Source organism: Ailuropoda melanoleuca, chromosome 10 (genome assembly GCF_002007445.2).
Source record: "Ailuropoda melanoleuca isolate Jingjing chromosome 10, ASM200744v2, whole genome shotgun sequence".
Lineage (NCBI taxonomy): Eukaryota > Metazoa > Chordata > Mammalia > Carnivora > Ursidae > Ailuropoda > Ailuropoda melanoleuca.
The window spans coordinates 24,108,094-24,122,532 of NC_048227.1; the positions used below are offsets into that span (position 1 = coordinate 24,108,094).

General features: G+C 43.0%; 1 protein-coding gene across 2 annotated transcripts in view; it reads right to left on the reverse strand.

The window, feature by feature from the left end:
* The window catches only part of TMC5 (transmembrane channel like 5), a 50,603-nt gene extending 38,039 nt beyond the window's left edge, over positions 1–12,564 (reverse strand). The window contains exons 1-3 of one of the 2 annotated variants that reach the window (XM_034670316.1): positions 11,707–12,564; positions 9,609–9,781; positions 4,874–4,963 (exon numbers count right to left, since the gene is read on the reverse strand). In XM_034670316.1, coding sequence (XP_034526207.1) covers positions 4,874–4,963; positions 9,609–9,781; positions 11,707–12,497 — 1,054 coding nt within the window. In that variant the 5' untranslated portion in view covers positions 12,498–12,564. Of the gene's footprint in view, positions 1–1,807; positions 2,093–4,873; positions 4,964–9,608; positions 9,782–11,706 lie in introns of those variants that run through there. The other variant, XM_034670317.1, reaches the window with a different exon arrangement.
* Between the last annotated feature and the right edge of the window lie 1,875 nt (positions 12,565–14,439).

Genomic DNA, 14,439 nt, shown 5'->3' on the forward strand with positions numbered 1-14,439 from the left:
GTGTACTTTTTAACCTCAAAGCCAAAGCAAATGACAATGTTTTCACACAATTCCAATTTGATATTTTTCTTTTTCCTATGACAAGAAGCATTCAGTGAAGCCACAAGCCCCTGCATCTGGTCAGGCTCCTCCCCTACTTGAATGTCTGAATCACTTTCTCTTGACCCCCACACTCCAGGCCCAGGTACCTACTTTATATTTCTTTTTTTTTTTAAAGATTTTATTTATTTATTTGACAGAGAGAGACAGCCAGCAAGAGAGGGAACACAAGCAGGGGGAGTGGCAGAGGAAGAAGCAGGCTCATAGCAGAGGAGCCTGATGTTGGGGCTCGATCCCATAACGCCAGGATCACGCCCTGAGCCGAAGGCAGACGCTTAACCGCTGTGCCACCCAGGTGCCCCCCCTTCTTTATATTTCTTGACTGTTGTCATATGCTCTTCTGGCCCCTGGAATGACTCCCCCATCTTCTCCCAATAACTCATATTCACATCTTCACTGAGCATGGCAGATACTTTGGGTCACCTACCCCAGCCATTTCTCCTTTTCAATAGAATCCTAATTTTGTTTAGGAATCTACCCCTTCCTTCCCAAGTCCCTGAGCTTCTGCAGGGTGGGACCCATCTTCAGGCACAGAGGGGGAGCCCCATGAGTTCAAGCTGATCCTTGCAGGTGACTGATTAGGCATGAGCATGCGACAAGATGTTGGCCAATGTTCTGTGACAGGTGATCTGCTGAGGAGTCTCTTGGAAAAGGTTTCTTCCTTTTCAAAAAAATGAAAAACCCCCCCAAAATCTCCAAGAAAAAGACAGATCCTTCTTCCTCTGGATGTTCTCAAGGCCACATGGGAAGACTGGAACTGCGGTCACCATCTTGTAACAATGAGGAAGCCAGTTCAGGGTTTGAGTGGGGCAACAACAGAGGCAGCAAGCTGGTTCCCTGGTTGAGTTATTGAGCTGAACTCTTTATTTGACCTAGTATAGGTGAAAAGGAAATTCCCAAAAGAGGGCCACCAACTCACTCAGCTGAAGACAAGAAATTTGTGTCTCTCCTGAGAGGGAAGGGAAGCTAAACAGAGAAGAAGAAAGGACAAGGAGGAAGAGGAAAGAATACAGAGATGTGGGGAGACAGAAGCATGAGAGGAGATATCCCAATCTTCAATAAAGGGGTGAACCCACAAAATGCTTTGGTGTGAATGGATTTCTTTCCCTCCTAGAAATCACTGAGAGAGGCTGGACTTTATGTCTGGAATATGATGGGATGAGCAGAAACAGCAGACAAGAAACCAGTGTTTGGTCTCAGGAACAGAAAGGCGGGACGTAGTGTCAGCTAAGACCTGGTTTCATGGTGAGCTTGGCAGTAAGGGCCATCCTATGTTGCTGAATCCAGGGTGGGGGAGGAACTGGACCAAAGCAAGACAGCGGTTAAAGCGTCAGGCTTGGGAACCAGGCAGACCTGCATTTGAGCCCTGGTTCTGCCAGGTCATTTAACTTACTCATCAAGCAAATGGAAGTGGCAAATGTGCTTACCTCAAAGTGTGGGGAATAAGTCAAACTAAATTCGATGACAAACTAAATTCGATGGATAAGCAAAAGGAAGCGTTCGGCAGAGTGCCGGGCACAGAAAGCTTGATCAAGGTAAACTCCTTTCTAGCTGTTAGATGCCCCCAAGGTGACCCTTCCTGGGTCCGTCACATCCTTAGATCATCTACCAAACTTCAACCTACTTGATGTCTTTAAATAATCCTGTAGACAACTTGGAAGCATTCCTTGCTCCCTTTCCTAACTCCTTTCTCCCGGGGTCTCACTACCTTGAATGTTTTCATGTGAAGTACAAGGAGTGTCTATGCCCACACTTCCTGGGCCATGAAGGGTCTGAGAAAATGATTCATTCAAAGATGTTGAAAACTGCAACAACGGCTTGCTCTTTTTGTCATGTGGGCAGCTGAAGCTCTGAGAGTCTGTCACATCGATGTCAGAAATGCGTGAGACCATGCCGAGGCTTGAGTTCAACAGCGTCTTTTCTGGAACAACCCCAGATGGAACATTCTCAACCTCGATGATGATTTCATTCACTTGGTCATCAGACAGCATCTCTTGCCTCCTCCCAGCCTTGTTCTCCACCAGAGTGGCCTCCCAAAGACTTCATAGAGCAGTCACACCGGCATTGTTGGGAGCCGCCAGGAAAAGTGATGACAATCACAGAGGGATGCCCCATTCACAGGTTTTTAAAGACCAGGATGAGATTGCCAAGGCCAGCCCTACACAAATCACGACATAACTCCCTACATCTACACCAGAGGGGTCTCCTCATGAAGAGGTGTGTTTTCCTGCAGAGACCTCTGTCTTGGTAGCTAGGTAAGAAACTGGAAACAGAATCCTTCATTAAAGACAACAGGGTTCTAGAAACAGAAGGCAGAGATTCTTCTAAATGACTCATAATCAAAGGGCAAGATCTTCCTTTTCAATTTGGTACCCCTGGCCTAAAATTTACATTTTATATTTACAATTTTACATGCCTATATAAACCCAGATGGGTTTATAGAAATACAATTATTATCTCCTGACTTCCTTGGGTAGCCAACCCTACCACTTGTCTGTACCCCCGTATCCACTCTCCATTTTTCTCATACTGCCAGAAGCTTCCTTTCCTGTGTAGGCACTGGGCTCAGCTAAAATTCTCCTAGCTTCCTTTGTGGCTAACAATGGACCTAACCCCATTCTGGTCAATGAGACATGGAGCTTCCAGGAATGATTTTTAAAAGGTGAAAGTCTGCCTGGTTCCACTTTTTGCCCTTCACCATTTCTCCTTCTTCCTCACCAGAGGCTGTTATTTTGAAAACAAGAGGACACACATTCAGCTGCGAAGGATGGTGGAGAAAGAAGCTACGAAGGAGCTCAGTTCTGACAGCATCCTGTGCAGAGCTGCCATACAAACTGTGAACCCCTTCCCACCACACATCTTAGTACGTGAGAAAAATAAATCCCTTTATGGGGAAGCCATGCTATTTCAGTGCCAGGCACCTGAACACAATCCTACCCAACAGACCTGATTTGGAAATCACCTCGGCCGTGTCATTTATTTAATAGTTGGGGAAACTGAGGTGCACAAAAATAAATTGACCTCCACTCTCATCACACTCTCATTAAATGGCAGGATTGGCCAGGACTCTCCTCCTCCTCCCTACCAATGATAATTAATGGTAACAATGCCTGCCATTACTACAGGCCGAGTACTTTAGAGTATATAATTTAATTTTCATAATCACCCTATGCATTATGTGCAACAATGAACCCCATTTTATAGCTAAGAAAACTGAGGCCCCAAAAGATTATTTGCCTCAAGTCACAAAACCAGCAAGTAGCAGAGCTGAGAGTCAAACCCAGGTCCATCTGGACCCAAAGCAGGGCCTCTTAATCACTTCACCCTGGCCCCTTCCCTTCCCGTAATGAGATGTTGATGTATCATTTATTCGTTCATAAATAAATGAATATTTATGAGTACCTACCATGTGCCAGGGGCTTCATGGGTGCATAGCATAACCCATCAAAGTGACATTTTATCAGGAGGCTGTCTACCAACTAATTCTACATGGTTTGAAAATCCAAACCAATGCAAAGCAAAATGGTGAAGAAAACCAGATTCACCTTTGGGTTCTCTACTTCTTTAATTCTCTCTGCCTTCTGGGACTCTCCTTTCACCAGAGGCCCCAACCTCAGGCTGGCTAGATCGAGCAGTCCAATGAACTTAAAAGCCATTTCCTTTCCTCAATAGTTAAAGCCATTTTCTGCTCTAGTGGGAACCAAATGGAGAGTGTGATCATCTTACCTTCATGGTTTTCCCTCCCAAGTAGCAATACCCAACCCTGTAGAAGGTACACCTCTCCTTGAGAAGGCTCTTAAAGAATGAGGCTAGGAGTGCCTGGGTGACTCAGTCAGTTTAACCTCCAACTCTTGATTTCAGCTCAGCTCATGATCTCAGGGTCGTGGGATCAAAGCCCACGTTGGGCTCTGTGCTCAGCGCGGAGTCTGCTTGAGATTCTCTTTCTCTCCCTCTGCCCCTCCTCCTGCTCTCTCTCTCTCTCAAATAAATAAATAAAACTTAAAAAAAAAAAAAGAATGAGGCTAAAGGCTGTCATATCGGCTAGAGTGCCAGAAGGTGAGACATGGTTTTAGGTCATGAGGCCCCTTGATTTGCATTATTGTATGGAGGATCCCATCAGTTGGTTTACTCCTTGTTGTTCATAGATTTGCCTCCAAGTTTCAGCATCCCCTGGCCTCTCTCCTCTTTTGCTTCCCTTTTATCTCTCAGTCTCTGCCTCTGATCATACCTTCGTCACCCCACACAGTGATCCTTACAGAGCTTCCTAATTTCACAGCATTCTGTCTTTCTCCAATCCAGCTGCTCCTACACTCCAGCATCATAATAATTCTAAATTACTCAGAAAATGTTTGATCAATGTTGACTCAGAGGCTCTTGTTCCTTAACTCATTCATGAATCAATTCAACAAAAATCTCTGAGCATCTACTATGTGCCAAGCTCTGTACTAGGTCCTGCAAGGTAATTCTACCTTCAATTCTTTGCTTCCCCCCGTCCTTCCAGCCACACGAGCCTGTACATTTCACCTTGGGCCCACGTGAGTTGGGTTTCTGTCACATGAAATCAGAAGAGTCCTGATGAAGACACTTTGATGTCCAGGAGAGAAAAAACTGAAAAACTCTGCATATCTAAAGATAACCCCTGTTATGGTAAATTAAGCAAGTACTGTACCAGTTACCACAACGGAGGCCAAAAGGAAGTACTGTTATCTGTATTGCCTTGAACATGTTCCTCTCTAAGGTTGATTTTTTTGGATACCACCCATTTAAGCCTTACCTTGGGGTGACTTGTGCCAGTCGCATCCAGACAATGGTGGGTTTCCATAAACTGGGCGGGGGCTACTTTCACCCACATAAGCAGGATTCACTGGAATGAAGAGGCAGGAGACATCACCAATTAATCTCACCATACTAGATATTCCTGAGCACATAATGGTCAGTAAGACCTCAACCTTGACCTTGAGGTCCTAACAGACTAATGATTGAGTGCTTGGGTGGAAAACAAGACATAAATATGGAAACAATGCTATGTAGTACAAACAGCTTCAATCAATGGTTTTCATTTAAGTATAAGCCATGGTTAAAAATAATTGTTACAAGGGAATATTACTCAGCCATAAAAAGAATGAAATCTTGCCATTTGCAGCAACATGGATGGAGTTGGAGGATATAATGCTAAGCAGAATAAGTCAATCAGAGAAAGATAAATACCATATGATCTCACTCATATGTGGAATTTAAGAAACAAAACAAATGAGCAAAGGAAAATAAGAGAGAGAGAGACAAACTAAGAAACAGACTCTTGACTATAGAGAACACATTGATGGTTACCAGAGGGGAGGTGGGTGGAGGATGGGTGAAATAGGCGATGGGAATTAAGAGTACATTTACCACAGTGAGCACTGAGTAATGTATGGAATTGCTGAATCACTATATTGTACACCTGAAACTAATATAACACTGTATGTTAACTCTACTGGTATTAAAATTTAAACCTTGATAAAAATTTAAAAATTATTACACTAAGACCCAGGACATACCTACACATAAATAACTGAAAAGCGAGTTTCACTAAACAATACTTTGCTTGACTACATAAAAGGCTCTCCAATACATTCTTATTCTATTCCATTTCTTTTTCTTTTTCTTTTTTTTTAGGTACACTCCACGCCCAGCAGCTCAATACAGGACTTGAACTCACAACCCTGAGATCAAGACCTGAGCTGAAATCAAGAGTCGGACACTTAACCGACTGAGCCACCCAGGCGCCCTGTATTCCATTCTTTTCTATCACATTTTCCAGAATTCATTTCACAACTTGTTCATGGACTACAACTTGAGTTTGAAAAATACTTGTCTAGGGGGCTGAGAAAAATAGGCAGAGCAGAGGACGTTTAGGGCACTGAAACTATTCTGTATGATACCATAAGGGTGATACATGTTATTACACCTTTGTTCAAACTCAGAGAATTTCTAGCACCAAGAGTGAATTCTGATGTAAACTATGGACTCGAGATGATAACAATGTGTCAGTGTAGGTCCATCAACTGTAAGACATACATCATTCCAGTGCCAGATGTTGATAATGGGAGAGTCTTTGCTATGTGGGGAAAGGAGTTGTGTGGGAAATCTCTGTACCTTCCCCTCCCTCAATTTTACTGTGAACCTAAAACTGTTTTGAAAAAAAATTAAGACAAAAGAAAATGAAACAAAAAGCTTGTCTAAATGATCACAGAAATTCCCTCTACTTCTAACATATAATGAGAATGCATGAATAAATTTGAAATATGGCATGATTTTCTTAGGGACAGAGTCTACTCTCAGCATCAACATGACAGTGTCATGAATAGTATATTTTTATTCAACCCACAGTAAACATTAAAACCTAAACTCCTCAACAGAGAAAATAGAACCCATTTTCATGTGAACAATGCACAAAATTACATTGCAGAAAGTTCTGAACTTCTTGCTGGGGATCCGTTTCCAGCTTTGTTACTGGCTGATGCCCTCCGGCATGTTACCTAAGCTCTCTGAGCTACGATATTGTAGTCTCTAAAACAGGAATAATGATGGGACCTTCACATAGCATTGTTGAGGGAATCGCATCAGTTAACACATGCCAAGTGCTGAAGGTAATCCTGGAACATAGTAAACTATTGATATGTACTAACTATTGTGGGAGATCAACAGTTATTCAGCATTTATCACACCACCATTCCCTGGACACCTCTACTGAGGTTGGGCTTGGTCATATGACTTTTATCAATGGAACATGGCAGAAGTGACAGTATGCCAGGTCCATGCCAAAACCTTAGAGGCATTGTGTGGTTTTGCTTGCCACTTTGAGCACTTCCGGCTTCTGCCATGGAACAACAATGCCCCCAGGTGGCTCGCTGGTTCAAGAAGAAGGACACTAGGCTCTACACACAGAACCCATGACCAGGAGTCAAGCACTGCCATACCCAGCCTAGTTCAAACTCCAAGCAAACCTGTGAGTGAGAAATAAATGCTTCTTTATTGCACAACACTGGGTTTTTGCATCTGTTATGCAGCATTACTGTGGCAATAGCTAACTGATACATCCCTTACCAATGTTGTTGCTATTAATTCATTTAGCACTGTTTAAGCACCTACTGGGGCCAGGCACTGTGACACTAGGAAAATCACCTACAGCTTTAAAGAATACGTGGATGAAGATGGGTTCTTAAGGAGAACATTGTCTATAACGATGGCATAGTACTGGACAAGTGATTGCCAAGGGCTACAACCCTGGTCCTACAAAGGAGTTCAGAAAAAAGAAGTCACACTTGACTACCTTTTTTTTTTTTTTTAAGCATAAGTAGTTAGGGGCACCTGGGTGGCTCAATTGGTTAAGCGTCTGCTCTTGGCTCAGGTCGTGATCCCAGGGTCCTGCTATTGAGCCCCATGTCAGGATCCCTGCTCAGTAGGGAGTCTGCTTCTCCCTCTCCCTCTGCTCCTCCCCACCACTCATGTTCTCTCTCGCACACTCTGCTCGCTCTCTCAAATAAATAAATAAATCTTCTTTAAAAAAAAAATAAAGCATAAGTGGTCAGGAATATTTTTGCATTTGCCCTGATCCTACCCAGCAGCAATACAGGATAAGTATGAGTCAGGCTTTGGGTCAAACTGGCTCTTTCAATTTAACAATGAGGTGATCTTGGGCACTGCGCCTCTGAGCCTCAGTTTTCCCATCTATAAATAGGGAGAACAGTAGTGGCTGAGTGAAAGGTGTTGTTCAGATTTAAACAAGTCAATAAAAGTTAAGATCTTGGCAGAGTTTCCAGGGCATAGGAAACATTCAAAATCTGCTTGGCATTATTAGCTCCACTTGCATTGGGATAAAGCTGTGTTTCTCAGTCTTTTCTATTAACCCCCTAAGGAGTCTTTTTAGATATTTCTTCCCTAATACCCTCCCCCATGAAATTTTACTATTACAGAGATACTGTGTATCTACTTATATATGTGTATTGGTGCCTTACATATAAAAAGAGGAAGAGTTTTCTGGCCTTTGAAGAATAAATTTTACTGGGGCGCCAGGTGGCTCAGTCGGTTAAGCATTCAACTCTTGGCTTCGGCTCAAGTTATGATCTGAGGGTCCTGGGATCAAGCGGTATGTCAGGCTCTGTGCTCAGGAGGGAGTCTGCTTGAGATTCTCTTCCTCCCCCCTCTGCCCATGCCCCCCACTCATGAGTGCACACTCCCTATCTCTCTCTCTCTTTCTCAAATAAATAAACCTTTATTTTTTTTTAAGATTTTATTTATTTGTCAGAGAGAGAGAGAGCACAAGCAGGGGGAGTGGCAGGCAGAGGGAGAAGCAGGCTCCCTGCTGAGCAAGGAACCCAGTGCGGGACTCAATCCCAGGACCCTGGGATCATGACCTGAGCCGAAGGCAGACACTTAACTGACTGAACCACTCAGGTGTCCCTAAATATATCTTAAAAAAAAAAAAAAAGAATAAATTTCACCCCCTTGGGATTTATATTGCCCCCCCCCCATTGAGAATGCATGACATAAAGGTTTGGAACAGCCCCAATGAACATTTTCTATGCAAACGTGTACTAGTGTTTTTCATCAGTGAATGACAATGCATCCCATCCCCTCCTCTCCACCTGCTTCAAACTCTTCCCCATTGACCCTCTCAGGCATAAGGAATCCTCCAATTGCATCAACCAGCACTTGGGTCCCTCATTCTGTTCTTGGTTGAACACTCCTCTTTTCTGGCCCCACAGGCTCTAAATTTCTATAATATTGACTCTCGTGTAATGAACTGGCTCCTTTTACTAGACAGCAAGTCCCTATTCCCTCCTGGAGGATAAGAACTTTGGAATTTCCTTTGCCTCCCAGAGCTAAACCTGTACACACAGCAGATTCTCAGGACAACATCATTGTTCACATATGAATAGTCTGCTTGCTAATTTTTTTTTTTTTTTAGTCTTGACATGCTGGTGTCACCCACCCTTATGCTTTAAGTAACTTGAGGACAGAGCTGCCTCTTACTCCCTTTGCCCCCCAGTAGGTTCTGAATACCCACGTGCTGACTGAACAGCACAGTCTGAATCTAGCCCACAAGTGATTTTGTTTACCCAATTCAGTGCTTTATTTTTTTTTTCTTTGTTTTGGAGCATGTAAAAATCAGGAGGTTTCACTAAACACCCAGATTTCTTGCTTCTTTAGAAAAATCTGAGGATTTGGCCATAGTGAGCCCACATTTCCCCATAACCCCAATGGGCCAAATCTGCATATCAGTCACCTCACGTGGGCACAGGGTGTGCACACTCTCACTTTGGATAATCCCTAACCAGGCTGCTTTGACAAGTGATGATACTGCTTGTCTTTTCTAGACCCTCAATATTCAACCTTTGTAAGGTGGGTGTTTAAAGGGGGAGGGATCGACCAATTCTTCCCCTCCTGGGACTTTTAATAATTGCTCCCCTAAGCCCACTGATTTGACTTTCTTCCCAGGATATGACCTTCATCATACAAATGCTTACCATAGCCATCGCCCGGAGCCCCTGGCACAGAGTTGCCATACGGATTTGCCATCTCCAAGGTTTTCATTGCAATACTTTCAGGGTAATCTTCATTCTCTCTCCCACGGATGCCCAAGGGGCCATCACCCTTATGACGAAATGAGGGCCGGATTGAAGATGTTCTGCTGAGCACCCTGAAATCCCAAAATGATGGTTCAATATTCACCCAGTAGCATAGTAAGGATAGTCATCCATTCATCATCCATCCATCCATGCATCCATTCCACAAATGCTGACTGAATGCCAACCATGTGTTAGGCAAGGTCTAGCGGGTGAGAACACAAAGATAAAAACATGGGGTATCTACCTTCAAGGAACTTTCAGTCCAATCTGGTAGAACTTCTGAGACACAGCTAAGCAATTACAATACAAGTAGTAACTGGTGAGTGTCAGAAGACAGGCCCAAGGAGCTCAGAGGAAAGAGAAAAGAATTCTGCCTGGCAGTTTGGAGGGAAATCTACATGGAAAAGATACATTGCAGGTGGGATTGGAAGGATAAATTCATACATAAAGAGTTAGGAGGAGGGCATTGCAATGATGAAGAACAGCATAAATAAAGGTGTGAGACCATAAATAAAAGTGCTGAGTATATAAAGGGAATACTTTAAAAGTCAATTAACCTGGAGCAATGGTCTCAATTTTAGGTACATTCCAATTCCCAGTCCCTGCCCCAGACAATGACATCAGAAGCTCTGAAAGTTGGGTCCAGGCACCTGTATTATTTTTAAAGTTCCCCAGGTAATCAGGTGATTCTAAGATTCAGTAGGGAGGGGATAGGGGAGGTAGGAGATGGGAGGAAGTCAGTCAGGCAGGTCTTTGGAAGAACTTTACATTAGACCAGTGCATCCCCCTTAAATGTTATCATAAGCAAAGCAGTGTGGCCTTTCTTCCAAAGGTTATGGAGAACCATGGAAGATCAGAAACAAAGGAGTGAGAGAATCAAAGGTATATTTTGAAATGATGAATCAGGCAGTGGGGGAATAAGACCAAGGAGGCCATTTTGATCTGGTTCTGTTAATCTTCCTATTTAGGTTCTGAAGACCTTTGACCCTACTGCACACCCAAATCTTAAATCTTTATTCCTCAAGATAAATACAAGCCATTAGCTTTTGTTGAACTTACAAATATTACTAGTAGAACTAGTACATGCTAAGTGAGACTCATATTGGTTAAATTTTCACAGGGTAAAATTTGTTACGGATTAAAAATAACCTGACTAAAGAATCACATCTCGTTGGCAACAGGACCATGGAAAACTTAACCCAGAAAAAAAACAGAATTGGTAGAACTAAGTCATCCAAACTAACACTGTCAATGTCCAGTACTGTACTTGGTAAAATTTGTCAATGACTAAAAATTGCTAGAATATTAAAAAGATTTTTGACAAAATTTAGTTCTACAAAATCTGAACTAGGAAACATTGGACTTAGTTTTTTAGAATGAACTTAAAGGAATACCAACAATGGGGGAAACTATGATTGATAAAATATGATGAATACAACAATGTAAAAGATCAATAAACTAAATCTGCCATAAACAGGAAAAGTGACCAATTCTGATGACAATAATTATCGTAAAATAAAAACGAAAGTGGAAAAAATCAGGAGCGGTCCAACTACCTTGAATTTTAAAAAAGCAATTGAGGAATTAAATTGAGTTCACAGAATTAGATCTTCAGAAGATTTTCTTGGTTAAAAACGCATTCCTGTGGATATAATTCTGGTTAAAATGTTTGGGTTCATAACTACCAAGTCTTAACCCTAACTTTATTGGCAAAGTAGCAGGGTCAAAACAGTGGGAATCTAAATGTCTTGTAGGGATTATAGGAAGAGGTAGGAGACTGGGGAAGGTGCTATCCAAGCAAGAGGTGATGGAAGATTATGTCCAGGTAACGGCTTGAGAGCTCAGGCTGAAAGTCCGTGGCCCAGGTGAGGTCTACAGGTAGGTATGAAAGTTTCCTACAACTTCAGGTCACAAAAACCATCTAATGTGTCCCTAACCCAAACAACACCAACCAGGTTCCATTGGCTTGATAATCTAGCAGTCAGACCCCACTTACTCTCTGGTTATTTCTGAAGTCTCAGAAGAGCCATAATCATGACCATCCTCAGCAACGGGGTAATCAGGATTCCCCCAAAAGGTTGGAGAGTTTTGATGGTCCTCAGCATTGGGATAGTCTGGTTCCGCAAAAAAGTTTGGAGAGATAGGTTGATTCTCAGCTCCTGGATAATCAGGCTCTCCCAGAGTGTCTATGTATGGATTGATTCTGGAACCAGCATATTCTGGATTCCTTCTGGAACCGGGATGGTTGGAATGTGCTCTGAAGCCAGAATGGTTAGAGTTTCCCTGAGCTCCAGGGTAGTCTGCTTCTCCCAAAGAGTCAAGATAATCAGGATTTGTTCTGAAGCCTGCATAGTTTCCACTGCTTCTGGAACCAGCAAAGTCAGAATTCTGTTGGGATTCAGAGTAGTCTGGCTCGCTGGATGAGCCTGGATGGTATGGTTTGCTCCAAGATCCAACATAATCTGGCTCTGCCAAAGATGTGGGATAATCTGAACTTCTTCTGGAGCCAGCAGCGAATGGATTGCTTCTGGTGCCAGACTGGCCTGGATTACTCCGAGATCCAGGATAATCTGGTTCTGCTAGAGACCCAGGATAGTCTGGACTTGTTCTGTAGTCTGCAGAGTATGGGTTGCTCCTGGTTCTAGGGTAGGCTGAGTTGTTCTGGGCATCTGGAGAATCTGGATAATCCTGAGTTTTCAAATGCTCCCAGGTACGGTTCCGAGATCCTGAATAGTCAGGGTAGTCTGGATCTTCCTCATACCCCTTATTGCTGTAGTAGGCAGACATGCTGGCACAAATTCTTCACCTGGAGTGTAAAAATGTTCCTGCATTTGAGTTACTCAGGGATCTTTTTTTTTTTTTAATCTGAAAAACAAAAAGAAGGAAAAGTTCAGATTTTTTTTCTTCCCTGCTGAGATTGCTGGTTATCTTCCACTATCTATTCTCCCTTCTTTCACAGTTAGGTACACAGCTGCTCAGAATCAGGACTATGTTTCCCAGTCTCCTGTGCACCAAGATGTGACAAGGACAGTGGACAATGGGACATGAGCAGAAGCAATAAATATAACTCCCAGGTTTGTGCTATTTAAGGCAAGGGGCATTTATCCCTTTCTCGGTCTTCTTACCTACCTCCTGTGGGGTGGATTGTGGAAATGATGGCGTGCCATCTTGGGCCATGGACACAAAGGCGGCACCCACCCTAGGGATCACAGCACAACAGATGGAAGACATCTGGGTTGCTGATGACATCACAGATCAGTATCAGCGTATCAGCTTGGGCTTTTATATAAAAAAAAATAAAACTTCACCTTGCATAAACCACTGTTTTGGGGGGTCTCTGATACATGTGGCCAAACTTAGATCCTAACCACTACATTCCTTCGGTCGTGGAGCGAGCAGAACAAGAAACCAAAAGACTGGAAGAAACAAGGACTTTTTGAGCACTTTGAATGCACTTGTGGTTGTAGGATTGATCAAAGCATAAATTAGTATAAGTGCACAAAGGAAGAACGGTTAATGGTAACTAGAGGAATTAGGTAAGAAGACAATTGCTACCATCCCTTCCAGTCTGAAAATATAATTTTGTGAGTTATCTGAGCTCTAATCTACAAACATGGTATACTTTCCAAATCAGAAATAATGGAATTTTAATTTCTAAGTGTGCTAGATATCTGTTGCTTTTACCATTACTCATTTCCCCTTCTTTTGGCGTCAATGCCCTGATTTTCATCTGGGCATCTGCCCCTCCCCATTCCTGACTCCAAGGACAGTCACATGACCCAAGCCTAGCCAATCAGTATCCACCATGCCCCTGGCCACAGGGTTTGGTTCAGGAATGGGCACATAACCCAGATTGGTCCTCTAGGACCGGATTAACTGGGAAAAACACACTCGTATGTCACTAGGCTGCCATGGTGATGGAATGTGAGCCTGGAACTGCTGGTATAGTGTCCATAGAAACAGGGAAGAAAATAATTAGGGGAGAAAATGTAAAGGAAAAAATCAACAGGATTTGTGGACTGACTAGATATGGGAAGGGTGAAAGGTAAGGAAATCAAAAAACAAAAATAGCTCCAGAGTTTCAAGCCAGCGTGATTAGATAAAGTGTTGATGTCACTGAAAGCAGGAAGTAGACCATTTTTAAAGTTCAGCCAATGTTGACAAGTTTATCTCTACGCAAACGAAAAGGGTTAGACTCTTTATTGAGTAATCAGAGCTGAAGAATTAACCTTCTGCCATTAACTGTAGTTTTAGAATGCTCATTTGCCAACTCAACTCCAAATTCCTCAGCATAGTGGAAGCCAGTTGTTTATTATTTTGTCCCTGCACAGCATCCATTTCTCTCTTTTGTGATAACACTTTTCTTTGAATAATACCTCTTCCATCTCTCAGGCCACATGGGCCACATGTGGACATATAACCCAGGTAGAATTCTCTTCTTTCTGTCCACAGTGATTGGGTCAGGGTATATACATAACCCAGTCAGAGCCAGTGACATTCAACTATGGGAGTTTTGTCAGAAATGTTGGGAAGAGAGAAGCTCTCTCTTGTGGCTGGACTTGATGTTAGGAAGTTATAAGACTAAGCTGCCAATGGTCACCAGTGGAGGAGGCCTGTCTGAGAGTGATGTCAACAGGGAAGAGATAAGTGCCAAGAGATAAACTGAACGATCAAATACTGGTGACAGGGTTCAAGCACCTGAATCCAGCCATGCCTGAAGATAGCTGAC